The sequence below is a fragment of the Colobus angolensis genome, unplaced genomic scaffold (genome assembly GCF_000951035.1).
Source record: "Colobus angolensis palliatus isolate OR3802 unplaced genomic scaffold, Cang.pa_1.0 Scaffold31, whole genome shotgun sequence".
NCBI lineage: Eukaryota > Metazoa > Chordata > Mammalia > Primates > Cercopithecidae > Colobus > Colobus angolensis.
In genome coordinates this window covers 2695349-2709325 of record NW_012116377.1, presented here as the reverse complement: position 1 = coordinate 2709325, position 13977 = coordinate 2695349, and the positions used below count along the sequence as shown (strand labels likewise).

General features: G+C 52.7%; 1 protein-coding gene across 2 annotated transcripts in view; it reads left to right on the top strand.

Annotated features, from left to right (window-relative positions):
• The window catches only part of GRIP2 (glutamate receptor interacting protein 2), a 64511-nt gene that overhangs the window by 28625 nt on the left and 21909 nt on the right, over nt 1-13977 (top strand). For both annotated transcript variants that reach the window (XM_011950674.1, XM_011950673.1), the window contains exons 2-13: nt 1277-1357; nt 1635-1770; nt 2677-2822; nt 3518-3604; nt 4140-4215; nt 5430-5575; nt 6679-6826; nt 6937-7106; nt 9301-9426; nt 9971-10120; nt 12701-12887; nt 13371-13516. In XM_011950674.1, coding sequence (XP_011806064.1) covers nt 1277-1357; nt 1635-1770; nt 2677-2822; nt 3518-3604; nt 4140-4215; nt 5430-5575; nt 6679-6826; nt 6937-7106; nt 9301-9426; nt 9971-10120; nt 12701-12887; nt 13371-13516 — 1599 coding nt within the window. The remainder of the gene's footprint in view (nt 1-1276; nt 1358-1634; nt 1771-2676; nt 2823-3517; nt 3605-4139; nt 4216-5429; nt 5576-6678; nt 6827-6936; nt 7107-9300; nt 9427-9970; nt 10121-12700; nt 12888-13370; nt 13517-13977) is intronic.

Genomic DNA, 13977 nt, shown 5'->3' with positions numbered 1-13977 from the left:
CTTCCCTCTCTTCTGTCTCTGTCTTTCTCTCTTTTTGAGACAGAGTGAGGGTCTCACTCTGTCACTGGAATGCAGTGGCACAATCATAGCTCACTGTAGTCTCAACCTCCCAAACTCAAGTGATACCCCCACCTCAGCCTCCCAAGTAGCTGGGTCTGCAGGCACGCACCACCATGCCCGGCCAATTTTTGCATTTTTTGTAGAGATGGGGTATTACTATGTTGCCAAGGCTGGTCTTGAACCCCTGGGTTCAAGTGATCCACCTGCCTCAGCCTCCCAAAGTGTTGAGATTACAGGCATGAGCCACTGTGGCCAGCCAAGAATTTACATTTCTGACAAGTTCTCTGGTGCCGTGGACCTGGGGGACCACATTTTGAGAATCTCTGCATCATACTGTCCTACCTTCTTTATGTTTGAAATGTATGAAAGATTTTCTACTAACTTAAAAGAAGCAAAAAAGACAGATTTCATTGCAGATTAGATGTATCTTAGAGAGATAAAGAAGACATGGAAAGTATGAGAGAAGGGTGGATGTGGGTCATGGAGAATAAAATGGGAAGTCCTGAAGTACATCTATTAAGCTTTTCAAAAGAGAGAGAGCTGATGGAAACAATATTTGAAGAAACACGAGGGAGCACTTTCTCAAATTAGAGTGAAGGAGGACAGACTTAGGCTGCCTAGAACACCTGAGAATGTAATTCGTAAACTGTAAAGTGCGGTCCTCATGAGGAAGCATTAATCAGGTCCACCCAAGATTGAGTTTCCTCTCTGTCAGAGCTGTCTCACATGAGCTGCGGTGCCTGCATATAAGAGAGAGAGCTCCCCATTCCAGCAGGTATGTAAGCACAGCCCTGGGTAGTAGAGTCAGCAGAACTGGGTTCTAATGCAGATTGCACAACTCTCCAGCTGTGTGACAATGGGCGTGAGTTGGCCTTCTCTGAGCCTCAGCTTCCTTATCTGTACAGTGGAATAATCTGATCCATGGTAACACCATTCACAGGGTTGTTGAGACAGTGAACCACAGAATGGCTGTGAAGCTCCCAATGTGTAGTGTAGTGCTCAGAGAATGTTATTCAGCCCCAAGAGCAGGGGCCAGGCTTTCTTTGGGAGGAGCAGCGGTGAGGATTCTACAGCAGAGAATCGGGTGGAGCTGGTGGCAGGAGGGAACCCATCTTACAGGCCACGTCCACAGAGTGGAAAATAACCAAAGCAGAGGAGGTCTGCAGGAATGGAAATGCAAATGGAACTCGGTCCTTTCCCTCTTTCTTCCCTGCAGACGATGGGCCCTACTCCAAAGGAGGCAAGGACGCAGGAGGGGCCGACATTTCCCTGGCATGCCGCAGACAGAGCATTCCAGGTAATGAGGCTTCCCTCACTCCCTCTTTTTCTGCCCTGAAGGCACAGAGAGCCCTAGGTGGGGGTCAGATGGCAACAGCTTTGCCACTAACTTGCTCTGTGACCTTAGACCAGCCAGTTAACCTGTCTGATTCTCCTCTGTAAAAGGAGATGATCATCACCTAGGTCTCTGCAGCAGAGTGCCCTACTAACCAGGTGCTTGCCTCACTTGTCTTGGAGCTGGGGGCCTGGGGTGGCCCCAGCTGCCCGCTCAAGCCCCCATCCCCATCTGTCGGCAGAGGAGTTCCGAGGGATTACTGTGGTGGAGTTGATCAAGAAGGAAGGCAGCACACTGGGCCTGACTATCTCAGGTGGCACCGACAAGGATGGAAAGCCCAGGGTCTCCAACTTGAGACCTGGGGGACTTGCGGCCAGGTGAGAAGTGGGCTTGGCATGGCAGTGGGAGGTGGGTGCAGAGGCAATGATGGGAGCCCAGGGTCAGTGGAAAATGTACTGAGGGCCTTAGGCAAAGCAATCAAGCAGCTATTTCCAGGAGCACCCATCAGCTTGGTGTCTGCAGAGGGAAGGCCTCCAATGGAGGCTGTAATTCTAGACCCTGGCTTCTCTTTTCTTTTACACCAGGGGCTTGGCCATAGCACCCCACAGTCGCCAGGCCATATCTGCCCTCCAGGCCCTTGCATATGCAGTCTTTTATGTCCAAAAGCCTGTTCCCCACAGCATCCTTCTGGCACACTCCTCTTTACCCCTCCATACTCAGCACAGAGGTCACTGCCTCCAGGAAGCCCTCCCTGACCCCAGGCCAAGGCAGCTGCGCTGCTCTGTTCCTAAAGCCCCACATGCACATTTCTGCACACATTGTCCTGATTTCTCCTATCATTTGCCCCTGTGGCTCCCTTGGACCAGGAGGCCTGGGAGTTAGCCTCTCAGTCACTGCATCCCTGGGCCTCACACAAGACAGGTGCAGATAAATGTCCAACTGAACAGAAGGAAGGTTGGTGGCGAAAAGCCAGGAGGAGCGTTATGGAATAGCAAAGGATGTGATGATCTGGCCACTCTGCAGGCTCATCTGAGACACCCCTGCACAAGGAAAAGCAGGCAGACCAGTGTAGAGGGAAAGCCGGGGACCTGGGCATCAGGCTCTGCACTCTTTTACTCGCTGTGTGACCTTGGACAAGTGTCTGACGTCTCTGAGCCTCAGCTTCCCCGTTTGTGAAATGATGATCCAGTGATCATAAAGATTCCAGAGGAGGGTGGGTGTGAATGCCAGGACTGCATGGGCCAGCACCTATTACCATGCGTGCCCTGGCCTGCCTGCTCCAGGAGTGATCTGCTGAACGTTGGTGACTATATTCGGTCTGTGAATGGGATCCACCTGACCAGGCTCCGCCATGATGAGATCATCACTCTGCTCAAGAATGTGGGCGAGCGCGTGGTGCTGGAGGTGGAGTATGAGCTGCCCCCGCCCGGTGGGTGCCCTTGGACGGGGAACTTTCTCCACTGCCTCGGTCGCGGGTGGACATGGCTACCTCCCCACCAGGGCCTGGGTGGTGGGGATCGTACCAGATGGAGTGGGTGGAACCTGGAAACTGGCCACAAGCATCCATACCTCACCTAGGGGCTGTGCCTACGACCGCAGTATGCTGTCACTAGGAGGCGGTGGGACTCTACAGCCAATGTCATTTTACATATTTAGTTTCCAGATGCTTTTCCTTTAGCGGGGAAGGTTTTGGAAGCATTAGCTGAATAAGTTGTTCCCTGGCCTACCACACCCACACTCCACTGCCCTGCACTAAGTAGCAGCGGTGTAGGGTTTCACCTAGCTTGAGATTTTCAAGGCTGGTCTAAAGTCATGAAGTTTGAGTAACTGTCTGGAATTCAACCCCTGGCCTGAGCCTACCAGCCATGGACTCAAGCCTGAGTTCTGCCGTCATCTCTGTGAGCATGGGCAGGCCCTTTCCTCTCTGTCAGTGGTGGGCTAAGTGGGATTAGGGGAGAGGATCCCCCTAAGCTTCACTTATTCGACCTGTAAAATGGGCAAGGGTTTACCCTCTCTGTAATCTCTGTGACTGATCACCCAGTCCTCCTGGAATGAGCTTTGGGCACGTCTGCTGGCCTGAAGATGCAACTGAGGGACTCAAAGGAGTCCTCCATTTCTCCCCAGCTCCTGAGAATAACCCAAGGATCATTTCAAAGACAGTGGACGTCTCCCTCTACAAGGAGGGCAATAGCTTTGGCTTTGTCCTTAGAGGTCAGTGAAAGAATTGCCCTTGGTATTGGGGCAGCAAGAAAGAGGCTAATACTCATTCCATGTGTGCACTGTTTTGCTTTGAATGTAATTTATGTATATCTCAGTTCCGACTTTAAGGAACACAGGACCGTTAAGGTAAGTATTCAATGGAAAAATTTACCAAGCAATGAAGTATGCTTGGCTGGGGAGAGTGAGAGGAGACAGTTGTACTGGAAAATGATGGTGAAAGCTGCTACAGAGATTGAGAACAAATTTGGAGCTTCCTAGAGGTCAGGGAAAAGGGGAAATAAGGTGAGGTCACAGAAGGGAGGCAAGCCATTTGACAGAGAGAGGACTTTGGTCATGTTACCCATCCCTTGCACCATCTCTTGGGAGGGAGTATTTATTGTTGGTGTCTCATAAGAGGGTCCATGAATAGCAAGGACAAGGTCCTCAAACAGGTTTTGCTGAAGGAGCCTGCTCAGGGGCTGTGTGGGGGCCTCTGGATGGGAAGGGGTGGGTGAATGATTCCTGCTTCTTGTCCAATTCTGTCCAGGAGGTGCCCATGAAGATGGGCACAAGTCCCGTCCGCTTGTCCTGACCTACGTGCGGCCCGGTGGCCCTGCTGACAGGTGAGCCGAGGCAGAAGAAATCCACACACTGCACTGACCTGCCCCAACTCCCCTGCGAAGAGGGTGGAGCGTAGTCACCATGCCCATTCCCCAGATGAAGAGACTGAGGCCCTGAGGGAGCACTCCCTGCCTAGTGTGATTCAGGGAGTTGCTGGTGGAGCCGGGATGTAACCCCAAATGAAGGAAACCTCGACCCCTTTCTTCCCCAACATCCTGCTGTCTCCGGGGCTGGGGTGTTTGGAGAGGGGCAGCCTTGGTGTCGTTCTTCCCTTTCCTGCTCCTTAGTTTTCCCGTCTATGGAATGGTCCCTAAGAGTTGCTATGAGAGATTTGGAGGCACGCTGATTGGCCACTGCTGTAGCCGTCTGTGACTCAGTCTCCTGGGTCCTGGCTGATCGACCCAGCTCGGGCCCCGCCTGGACCCAGCCCGGAAGGGCCAGGAGGAGAGAATGTGGGGAAAGAACATGTCCAGTTCCCAGTCCCTGATCCCCTGGCCTCCCCAGTGGGAGATTCCTGGCCATTTTAAGAGAAGCCTAGAGTGGCCTTGTCAGAAATCTAAATCTGTCCTTGGGACAGGGCCCTGTGATGAGCTATTCATAGAACCCCCCAGAATAGCTTTGACCACCTGTTGGGAGAGGCGTTCCAGGCTGGGGATGTGACCCAAACTGAGGTGAACGCTGCTAGGGCCCCTCCCCTGGCCCCTGCTGAGTTATTTCCCAGGCGAGGGTTGTCATCAGGCCAGAATCACTGCTGAGAAACCAGGATGAGGGTGGAGCACTGGGAAGGGACCAGGATGGCTCAGACTAGCCCCCAATGCTGTGTGGCATGGGCACAGCTCACACCCTCTCTGGGCCCTGGTGCTCTCATTTGTCCCTGAGGCAAGAGTTGGGGGCAGCACTTGAAGGGCACCCCCAGCTCAGACATTTCAGGGTTCTGCGCTGAATCTGTGAATTACCTCACACCCAGAGGAGTGGCAGGTGGCAGAGCCGCCCCATCCTGTCTTCATCCCCCCCTTGCTTTACGCAGCTCCCCACCCCTGGGGTGGCTCGTTCCTTCACTCACTCATGCGCCCCTTCACCCGTCCCCTCCTCCCTTTCCTCCTCCACCCACTCTCTGCTTCCTTCATCCTCCACGCCCCCCTTCCCAGAGCCCTCCCAGACAGGCTGTGCCCAGTGCTGCTGCCGGGCCAGGCTGGTGACCGGCCCTTCCCTGCAGGGAGGGCTCCCTGAAGGTGGGCGACAGGCTGCTCAGCGTCGATGGAATCCCGCTGCATGGGGCCAGCCATGCCACCGCCCTGGCCACCCTGCGGCAGTGCAGCCACGAAGCACTCTTTCAGGTGGAGTATGATGTGGCCACCCCTGGTGAGTTGGGGGCCTGAGTGTATGGGTTGAGGCAGGAGGAGGCCCGGGATCGGGGGGAGGCGGCAGTGGCCGTGGATCTTTACCACTGCAAAGGCTGCATGACCTTGGGACAGTCACAGCCTCTCTGGGCAATAAATAGTATGTGCTAGGCATTGGTTGATGCGCTGGGGATCCAGTCTAGAACAACAGAATTGAGGTCTCTGTTCTCACGGAGCTGGCATTCTGGTGGGGAGAGGACAGTATCCAGAACAGATAAGATATCGTGTATGTCAGTTGGCAATAAGTGCTGCGGAAAAAAGAAAAGAGGCAGGGGAGAGAGATGGGACAGGCTGGGGGATGCTCTCTAACTAGGGGAGTGAGGGAATGGGTGAGGCAGGGAATGTCCAGGAACAGCATTCCAGGAGGGTGGAACAGTAAGTGCAAAGGCCCTGAGGCAGGAGCATGGCCGGCATGGTTGGTCACAGTGAGGAGGCTGCCGTAGTTGGCACAGGTGAGTGAAAGGAGGTGAGGGCAGAGCGGGGTGAGGTGAAAGCCGGGAGGCCATAGGAAGCGGCAGCAGCTGTCTAAGCGAGAGCTAACAGCCTGAACCAGGCTGGAGGCTAAGGAGGGAGAAGACGTGGGATTCAGGAATATGATGATGGTCCAGCTGGCCTGATCTGCTGAGATTTGGACATGGGAGGTGGGGGCGAGGGCAAGAGCTAAGGGTGCGGCCAAAGTTTCGATTTCCAGCCACTGGGTTTGTTAATGGAGGTGCCATTTTCTGAGATGGGGATGGATTGTAGTGAACGTTACAGTTTAGTGCTGGTATACCACAGGCTCTTAATAAACTCAGGCAAATTCATATCACCCAACAAAGCCCTGGAATCACAGCCCCTCAGACCTGAGCTCCTACCCCTCCTCCACTGCTATCTTGTCTGTCAAATTGATATAACACTTGGTAGAAGATAAAAGAACAAAGAAAAAAAATAATTAAAAAATTACGTTAATTAAATGGGTTTAACAGTTTCTTCCAGGCACAAGGGTTAAATCAAGATAGTAGAGTGAGGCTGGGGAGGAAAGTGCTCGATATTTGCGTTTCAGACTTTTTTTCTCCGTCATGCCAGACACGGTGGCTAATGCTTCAGGACCCTTGATGGTGGAAATAGTCAAGACACCAGGGTCTGCCCTGGGGATCTCGCTCACCACCACCTCCCTCCGGAACAAGTCGGTCATCACCATTGACCGCATCAAGCCAGCCAGCGTGGTGGACAGGTAAGGCACACCTTGGGTACTGCCACCATGGAGGTGTGTACAGGGGAGAGGTGGCCCAGAACTTTGTCTGGCCTGGACCAGCCTCCACCTTTGCTCCCCTGCCCGACCAGGAGCGGAGCCCTGCACCCTGGAGACCACATCCTGTCCATCGATGGCACCAGCACGGAACACTGCTCGCTGCTCGAGGCCACCAAGCTCCTGGCCAGCGTGTCGGAAAAGGTGCGGCTGGAGATCCTGCCTGTGCCCCAGAGTCAGCGGCCACTGAGGCCCTCAGAGACAGGTGGGTCCCCTCAGCAGATCTCAGGGCCCAAACCTGGGCAGTCATGAGGCCTGAGAGGCCCGGGACACAGCCCTGGGCAGGCTGGGAGGAGCAGGCTAAAATGTACTAGGACAAATCTTCATTTGCACAGGGAAGCTCAAAACTATCAAGAGCAGCCACTGATGTTAGGAAGGTGGGGCAGAGAAACAACTTAAGGGTTTGAATCGAGCCTGCTGGCATAGATGCCCCCAAAGCTGGTTTCATCACAGGTTGCATTAATAGGAGTATAAGGGCTAGAATGAGGGAGGGAACAGTCCTGTGCTCTCTGCTACTCAGAGCTTAGATCCTGGGCTCTTCTCAGGGACCCTCAGCAGGTCCAGAGGAGGCAGCTGGGAAGGTAGAGAGGGCCTGGAGTTTCTCCTGTGAACTGTCAGGGTCTCCCAGCTATGAGCAGGGAGCTGGGTGCTGGGCATTTCCAAGAGCAGAGGAAGTGGCTGGTCTGAGGGTCCAGAGGGCACAGCTGGGGCCAGGGGCAGAGTGGAGGGTGGCCACAGAGGGGCAGCTTTCAGCTCAGGGCAGGAAAGCACCTCCAGCAGACCAAACCTTGGGCCTTGAGTGCAAGTCCCATCTTTGCTCCCAGCAGCTGGACAAGTGCTTTTCCCTCTCTGGGTCCCAGTCACCTCATCCGTAAAAAGGAGGGAGGACCGCTAATGCACAGACATGGGGGAGGCTGAAGGAGATAAAGGACAGGGCACCGCCCAGGCCTATAAATCCTAGCCCTAAGGGCAGAGCTGGAGGGTGAGGAAGGAGTCTGTCCACCCCACCCTTTGCAAACCCCATCTTCTGGAAGAGAACGGAATCCCCCACATCTGATTGGGAGGACAGTCCTGGGGGAGAGTCCATCCCTATGGTCTCTGCCAGCTTCTGAAAAAGCCGCACTGAACCACAGTCCAGGGGCTGATCAGGGCGACATTAGGGCTTGGAACAGTGTCATTCATTCTCGTACGGTTTATCGAGCATCTGGTGTGTGCCGGGTTTGGTGCTGAGGCCTGCATGCCTCATTTCTTCCTCATGACACCTCTCTGTCCTCCCACTTTACAGGGAAAGCTGAGGTAGCATTGCAAGGCTACACATCTGCTTACAACCCCTTGGCTCTCATTAACTGAGCTTCTACTAAGTGCCAGGCACTGCTCCAAGCACGTTATATTAACTCATTCTAATCCTCCCCATTACCCTAGGAAGTGGCCACTCTCTTGGTCCCATTTTACAGATATAACACTGAGGCACAGACAGGCCAAGTGACTCCTCCAGGTCCCACAGTTGGTCAGTGACAGAGCTGGGATTTCACCCGGGCAACTGGCTCCAGAGTGGCCCAAGCCCTGGGGAGGGGTCTGTGGCGATGTGACTCAAGGAGACAGAATCAATTGGCTGAGACAGTTGAGTCCTCACCTGTCCATCAGTGCAAGAGGAGAGCTGGCCTGGGGCAGTCTGGGAAGAGGTGCTGTATGGTGGCCAGTTTGGAGGATCAGGTGGAGGAAGCAGGGTCTCCTAGGGGGTCGGGGTGGGGGTGTTCCCTGGGAACTTGGAGCAGAAGTGCAAAGAATTCACTGTGGATAAGGCTGGGAAGGGTTGCAGCCTGGGAACGGGGAGCAGCCTCAGCCTGTGGCGCACTTCAGCCTTGGCCAACCCAGCAGGGAGCCCTGGAGCAAAGGCTGTCCTGGAGAGTCCAGCGTGGGGCAGAAATAGCCAGGCCCTAGTGCCCCTGGTGCTCAGCCACTGGCCGAGGCTGCCTGGGCTGCAGAGCCACTGCATATCCCCAGAGTGCTGCAGCTGAACACTGTCTGCCAGCTGCACTCCTCTCCAGTTCTTTCTTGGAGAAACCTCATGGGCAGCACTCATAGCCGTAAACCTCTCTGGCTCCAGGGCAGGATGCCTGTGTTCAAATCCCTGCTCCACAACCTCCCAGCAGTGGGCCTAGGCCTGGCCTCCTTTCCCTCTCCTGTCCCTGCCTCTCGGGCTGCCAGGTGGCGGCAGCTGCACTCTGAACACAGTGCCCAGCACATCATAGGCGTCTGGGACATGTGAGCAGATTACTAAATGCCTTGCCTGGCTCAGGGGAAGCGTGAGGATCTTCTGGTTCCTGCTTTCCTGGCTTCATAGTGCCCTCAGCCACTAACGCCTGCACCTCTCTTTCCTCTTTCTCCGCTGGCTACAGTGAAAGTGCAGAGGAGTGAGCAGCTGCACCGCTGGGACCCCTGCGTGCCCTCCTGCCACAGCCCCCGGCCCGGCCACTGCAGGATGCCCACCTGGGCCACACCTGCTGGCCAGGACCAAAGTCGATGTAATGTGCCTGCCCTGCTGTAGCTCGGCCAGTCTTGTAGCCTTTCCTAGGGAGGGGGTGATGCCTGTTGTCTAAGGGAAGGAAACTCAGACTCAGAGATTAGGGAGCTAGGTGTGTTGATGCATGCCTGTTGTCCCAGCCACTCAGGAGGCTGAGGCTGGAGGATCACTTCAGCCTGGGAGGTTGAGGCTGCAGTGAGTCAAGATCACACCACTGCACTTCAGCCTGGGTGACAGAGCAAGACCTCAACTAAAAAAAAAAAAAAAGAGAGATTAGGTGACCTGCCCCATTGTCATCTAGCATTCCAGTGGCGAGATTGGCCCTTGTCCCTAGTAGTTGAGTTTCACAGGGTCTATGGAAACCCTACGGTCTTTGAGGCCCAGAGAGGAAAGAGACTTGCCTGAGGTCACGCAATGAGTAACTGATGTGAAGGGGGAAGGCATCCCCATCTCTCCCTGTGGTTGGGTGGCTTCCCAGCACCCACTGTGTGGCGGGGTGGAGAGCCTCGGCTGGGGTTCACGGGGCTGTGCTCTCATCTCCCCAGCCTTGTCTTCAACTCCCTTTTCCTCGCCGACCTTGAACCACGCCTTTTCCTGCAACAACCCCAGCACCCTTCCCCGTGGATCCCAGCCCATGAGTCCTCGAACTACAATGGGGCGGAGGAGGCAGCGAAGAAGGGAACACAAGAGCTCGTGTAAGCCGTGGTCTCTTCCCTCCTCCTTGGGCTGCCTGTATGTCTGAGAGTGAGACTTGCCAGAGGGTGTATGTCGGGGCGAGGGGAGGTATTTTGGGCAGAGCTCCAGGTGTATGTGTGGGAATGTTAAATAACATGACTGGAACACCAGGCTGTCATGGATGGCTGGGCAGGTTGTGCACTGCACAAGAGGACCACTGAGGGGTGCCAGTTACTTTGTACACTCTTATTCTTGTATTTTTATTATGAAAAATTCCTAGGACTTGGTGATAAAGTCCTTGAGGAAAGGAAGCCTTTTCAGGTTTGTGCGAAGATTTCACATTTTTTGCCATTCAGTCCTGATTCATTCATGGATAAAGTCTCAGTGCTGCATTACTATATCCTTACCACCTTGCTGCCGTTTGTTAATTTCCCCTAAGAGAAAGACATGGCCTGAGACTAGCTGTCCAGAATGTAATAATTTCCAGTCTTACTTCTCTGCTTATTTATTATTCAAAATTTCCCTTTTGAAATGAAGATATTTACATATTAAGAAAAGTAAATCAATAGAAGACAAATAGTAGTGAATGATAAGGCAGGAGCCATGTGGAAGTGGCAAAACACAACAATGCCTAAAATTTCAAAACCCTTCTTGGGAAGAGTCTTTCCTTTGTTGATGCACAAAGGGTTCTCAGCCTCCTGCCACATGAGCTGCAGAGGCCTCCAGGAAGGACAGAAGATCAAACTTGGCCATTTGAGATAGAACCAGGTGAAAGAAGAGATGAGTACAGGTCACCTGGTGTCTGAAAAAAGCTAAAAATGGTTCTACACTTCCTGGCAGCCAAGGGGAAATGGGAAAGAGATTTCAGAATCAGATCAGAGATAAAATATACCTCTACCAACCATCTTTCCTGGCCACGAAAGTGGGGAATATGTAGGTGAAAAGATGCAGAAGTGCTGCTCACAGGCGGGGGATGTGGAGACTGCAGGCTCTTGTGACTCCTCTACCTGTCTCCTTCCTGAGATGTGCAACTAAGAAAGTACTATCATTATTGCTATTGATAATAATTTATTAATTAATTCAACCAAAAAATTTGACCTCTTACGTACCATTTTTATCATTGGGGATATAGTAGCGAAAAGGAAAAAATAGGCTAGGCATGGTGGCTCACGCCTGTAATCCCCACACTTTGGGAGGCCGAGGTGGGTAGATCACTTGAGGCCAGGAGTTCGAGACAAGCCTGGCCAACATGGCAAAACTCCATCTCTACCAAAAATACAACAAATTAGCTGGGTATGGTGGTGCACGCCTGTAATCCCAGCTACTCTGGAGGTGGGAAAATCGCTTGAACCTGGGAGGCGGAGGTTGCAGTGAGCCGAGATGGTGCTGCTGGTGAGCCACCCTGGGCGACACAGTGAGACCTTGTTTTAAAATAAATAAATAAATACACATAAAAACACAATATACCTAAAAACATAACATATTACACATTTTGTAATGTATAATATACAGTATAATTTAATAATATGACAATAATATAATTAGTAATAAAATAAAATACTAAATAAATTTTGTTTAATAAATAATAAATGACTTCCAAGATTCGTATTAATGATGCAAATATATTTCACATATGGAAGGTAAAACAATATTTATTAAATAACTTTATGCATCAAATAGTTAAACATAGAGTTGCCATGTCACCCAGCAATTCCACTCCTAGGTATATGCCCAAAAGAAATGAAAACACGTGTCATCTCCATCTAAAAATGTATACATGAATGTTCATAGTAGCATTATTCCCTGTAGCCAAATGCTGGAAGGAATGCAGTGTCCAACAATGGATGAATGGATAAACAAAATGTGGTGTATCCATACGATGGAATATTATTCAGCCACAAAAAGGAATGCAATTCTGATACCTGCAAAGCATGGATGAACTTGAAAACATTATGCCAAATGAAAGCAGCTAGTCACAAAGGCCACATGGTGCATGATTCTGTTTATATAAAGTGCCCAGAACAGGCAAATCCAGAGATGAAAGTAGATTCGTGGTTGCCTAGGGCTGGGGGACATAGGGAGATCTTCGGGGATGGCTGAAGGGAACAGGGTTTCCTTCGGAGTTGATGAAATGCTCTCAAATGCATTTTGGTGATGTTTGCATAACTGTGAATACACTAAAAACCATTGAATTGTACACATTAAATAGGTGACTACTGTGGTATGTAAATTGTATCTCAATAAAGCTCTTCCCAAAAAGCAGAGTGACATAATATAATAGATACTACAGTAGATCACAGCACAATAATATAATAAAATGTCACTACCCCCAGAACCTGTTTTACAGCATGACAGTCAGTCCTAGCCATTATCTTCCCTAGTCCTTGCCGCACCCCACAAGGTGGGAATCACGATCCCGTTGTTCAGATGAGGAAGCCAAGGCTCAGAGTGGGCTGTGATCTGCCTGGTCCCAGATTGAGTCAGGGCTCCCACTTCCTTGCGCTCTGGCTCCAGTGCCTCAGGCCCCGGGATGGGCAGCCCCTGGCAGGAAGACCTCGGTGGGGCGACTCACCTGAGTGCTGGGCCCACCTGTCCTACAGTGTCGCTGGCCTCTAGCACAGTGGGGCCGGGCGGGCAGATTGTGCACACGGAGACCACGGAGGTCGTGCTCTGCGGAGACCCCCTCAGCGGCTTTGGCCTCCAGCTCCAGGGCGGCATCTTCGCCACGGAGACCCTGTCCTCCCCACCCCTCGTGTGCTTCATCGAGCCTGACAGCCCGGCTGAGAGGTGAGCCTCCTGCCCCCTCCCTACTGAGCCTGCCACTCTCCAACTGAGAGAAACTGAGTCACAGCACCAAGCCCTAGCTTCACAAGCACATCACTTAACCGTCGCATCAGCCCCAGCACCAGCCCCATTTTGCAGATGAGAAAACCGAGGCTCACAGAAGCTAACTCACTTGCCCAGGATTACGCAGCTTACCTATGGAATCCCAGGGCTTGAACCCCTGTCTGCCTGAAGGCACAGTCCTCTGTATATACATCTTGTAAGGCTCATGGCATCATTCCCACTGGACAAACAGAAAAACTGAGGTCCAGCAAGGTCCAGCCCTTAGCCAGATTCCTGAGGATACACAAGTGGGCCAGGGCAGAGCTGAGAGTCACCCCAGGCCAGGAGGTGGGGCCCAGGTTCAGTCCTGCCCTGCATGGCATTCTTCTCTCCCAATGGACCTGTCACAGAGCCTCTTCTCTCTGCCGGGCCCCCTGGGTTCAGGTGTGGGCTGCTGCAGATAGGGGACCGTGTCCTGTCCATCAATGGCGTCGCCACCGAGGACGGGACTATGGAGGAAGCCAACCAGCTCCTTCGGGACGCCGCGCTGGCTCACAAGGTCGTGCTAGAGGTGGAGTTCGATGTGGCGGGTGAGTGAGTGGCTTGAGCTTCCTCCTCATATTTCAGGGCCCTGCACTCCTCCTCTCTTTATCCTGCCTTGCGGGTGCAAACGCTCCACCCTATCCCCCTCTGTGCTCAGTGCCCTTCTCCCAGGGGCTTTGCAGCTTATGGTGGGAAGGGAGGCCTTGGCACGGGAGGGAGAAGTTTCCACACAAGGCAACTTTTGCAGAGGGGCAGGACTGAGTGAGGATGGGGGTGGGGAGCTGAAAATACTCCAAGTTCCTTCTCAGCATGGGTTAGGCAAAGAACCTCGAACAACAGTTTGGGTCAGAATTCTGCTTCTGTGATCTCGACACTGTGTGGCTTTGGACAGAAGAGTCCTTCCACTGTCTCCCCATCTGTAAATAGTGGATAGGATCTTTTCACTACAGGGGTGGTACTCGGGTTAGGTGAGACATACACCCAAGAGAAATGAAAACGTGAAAATACC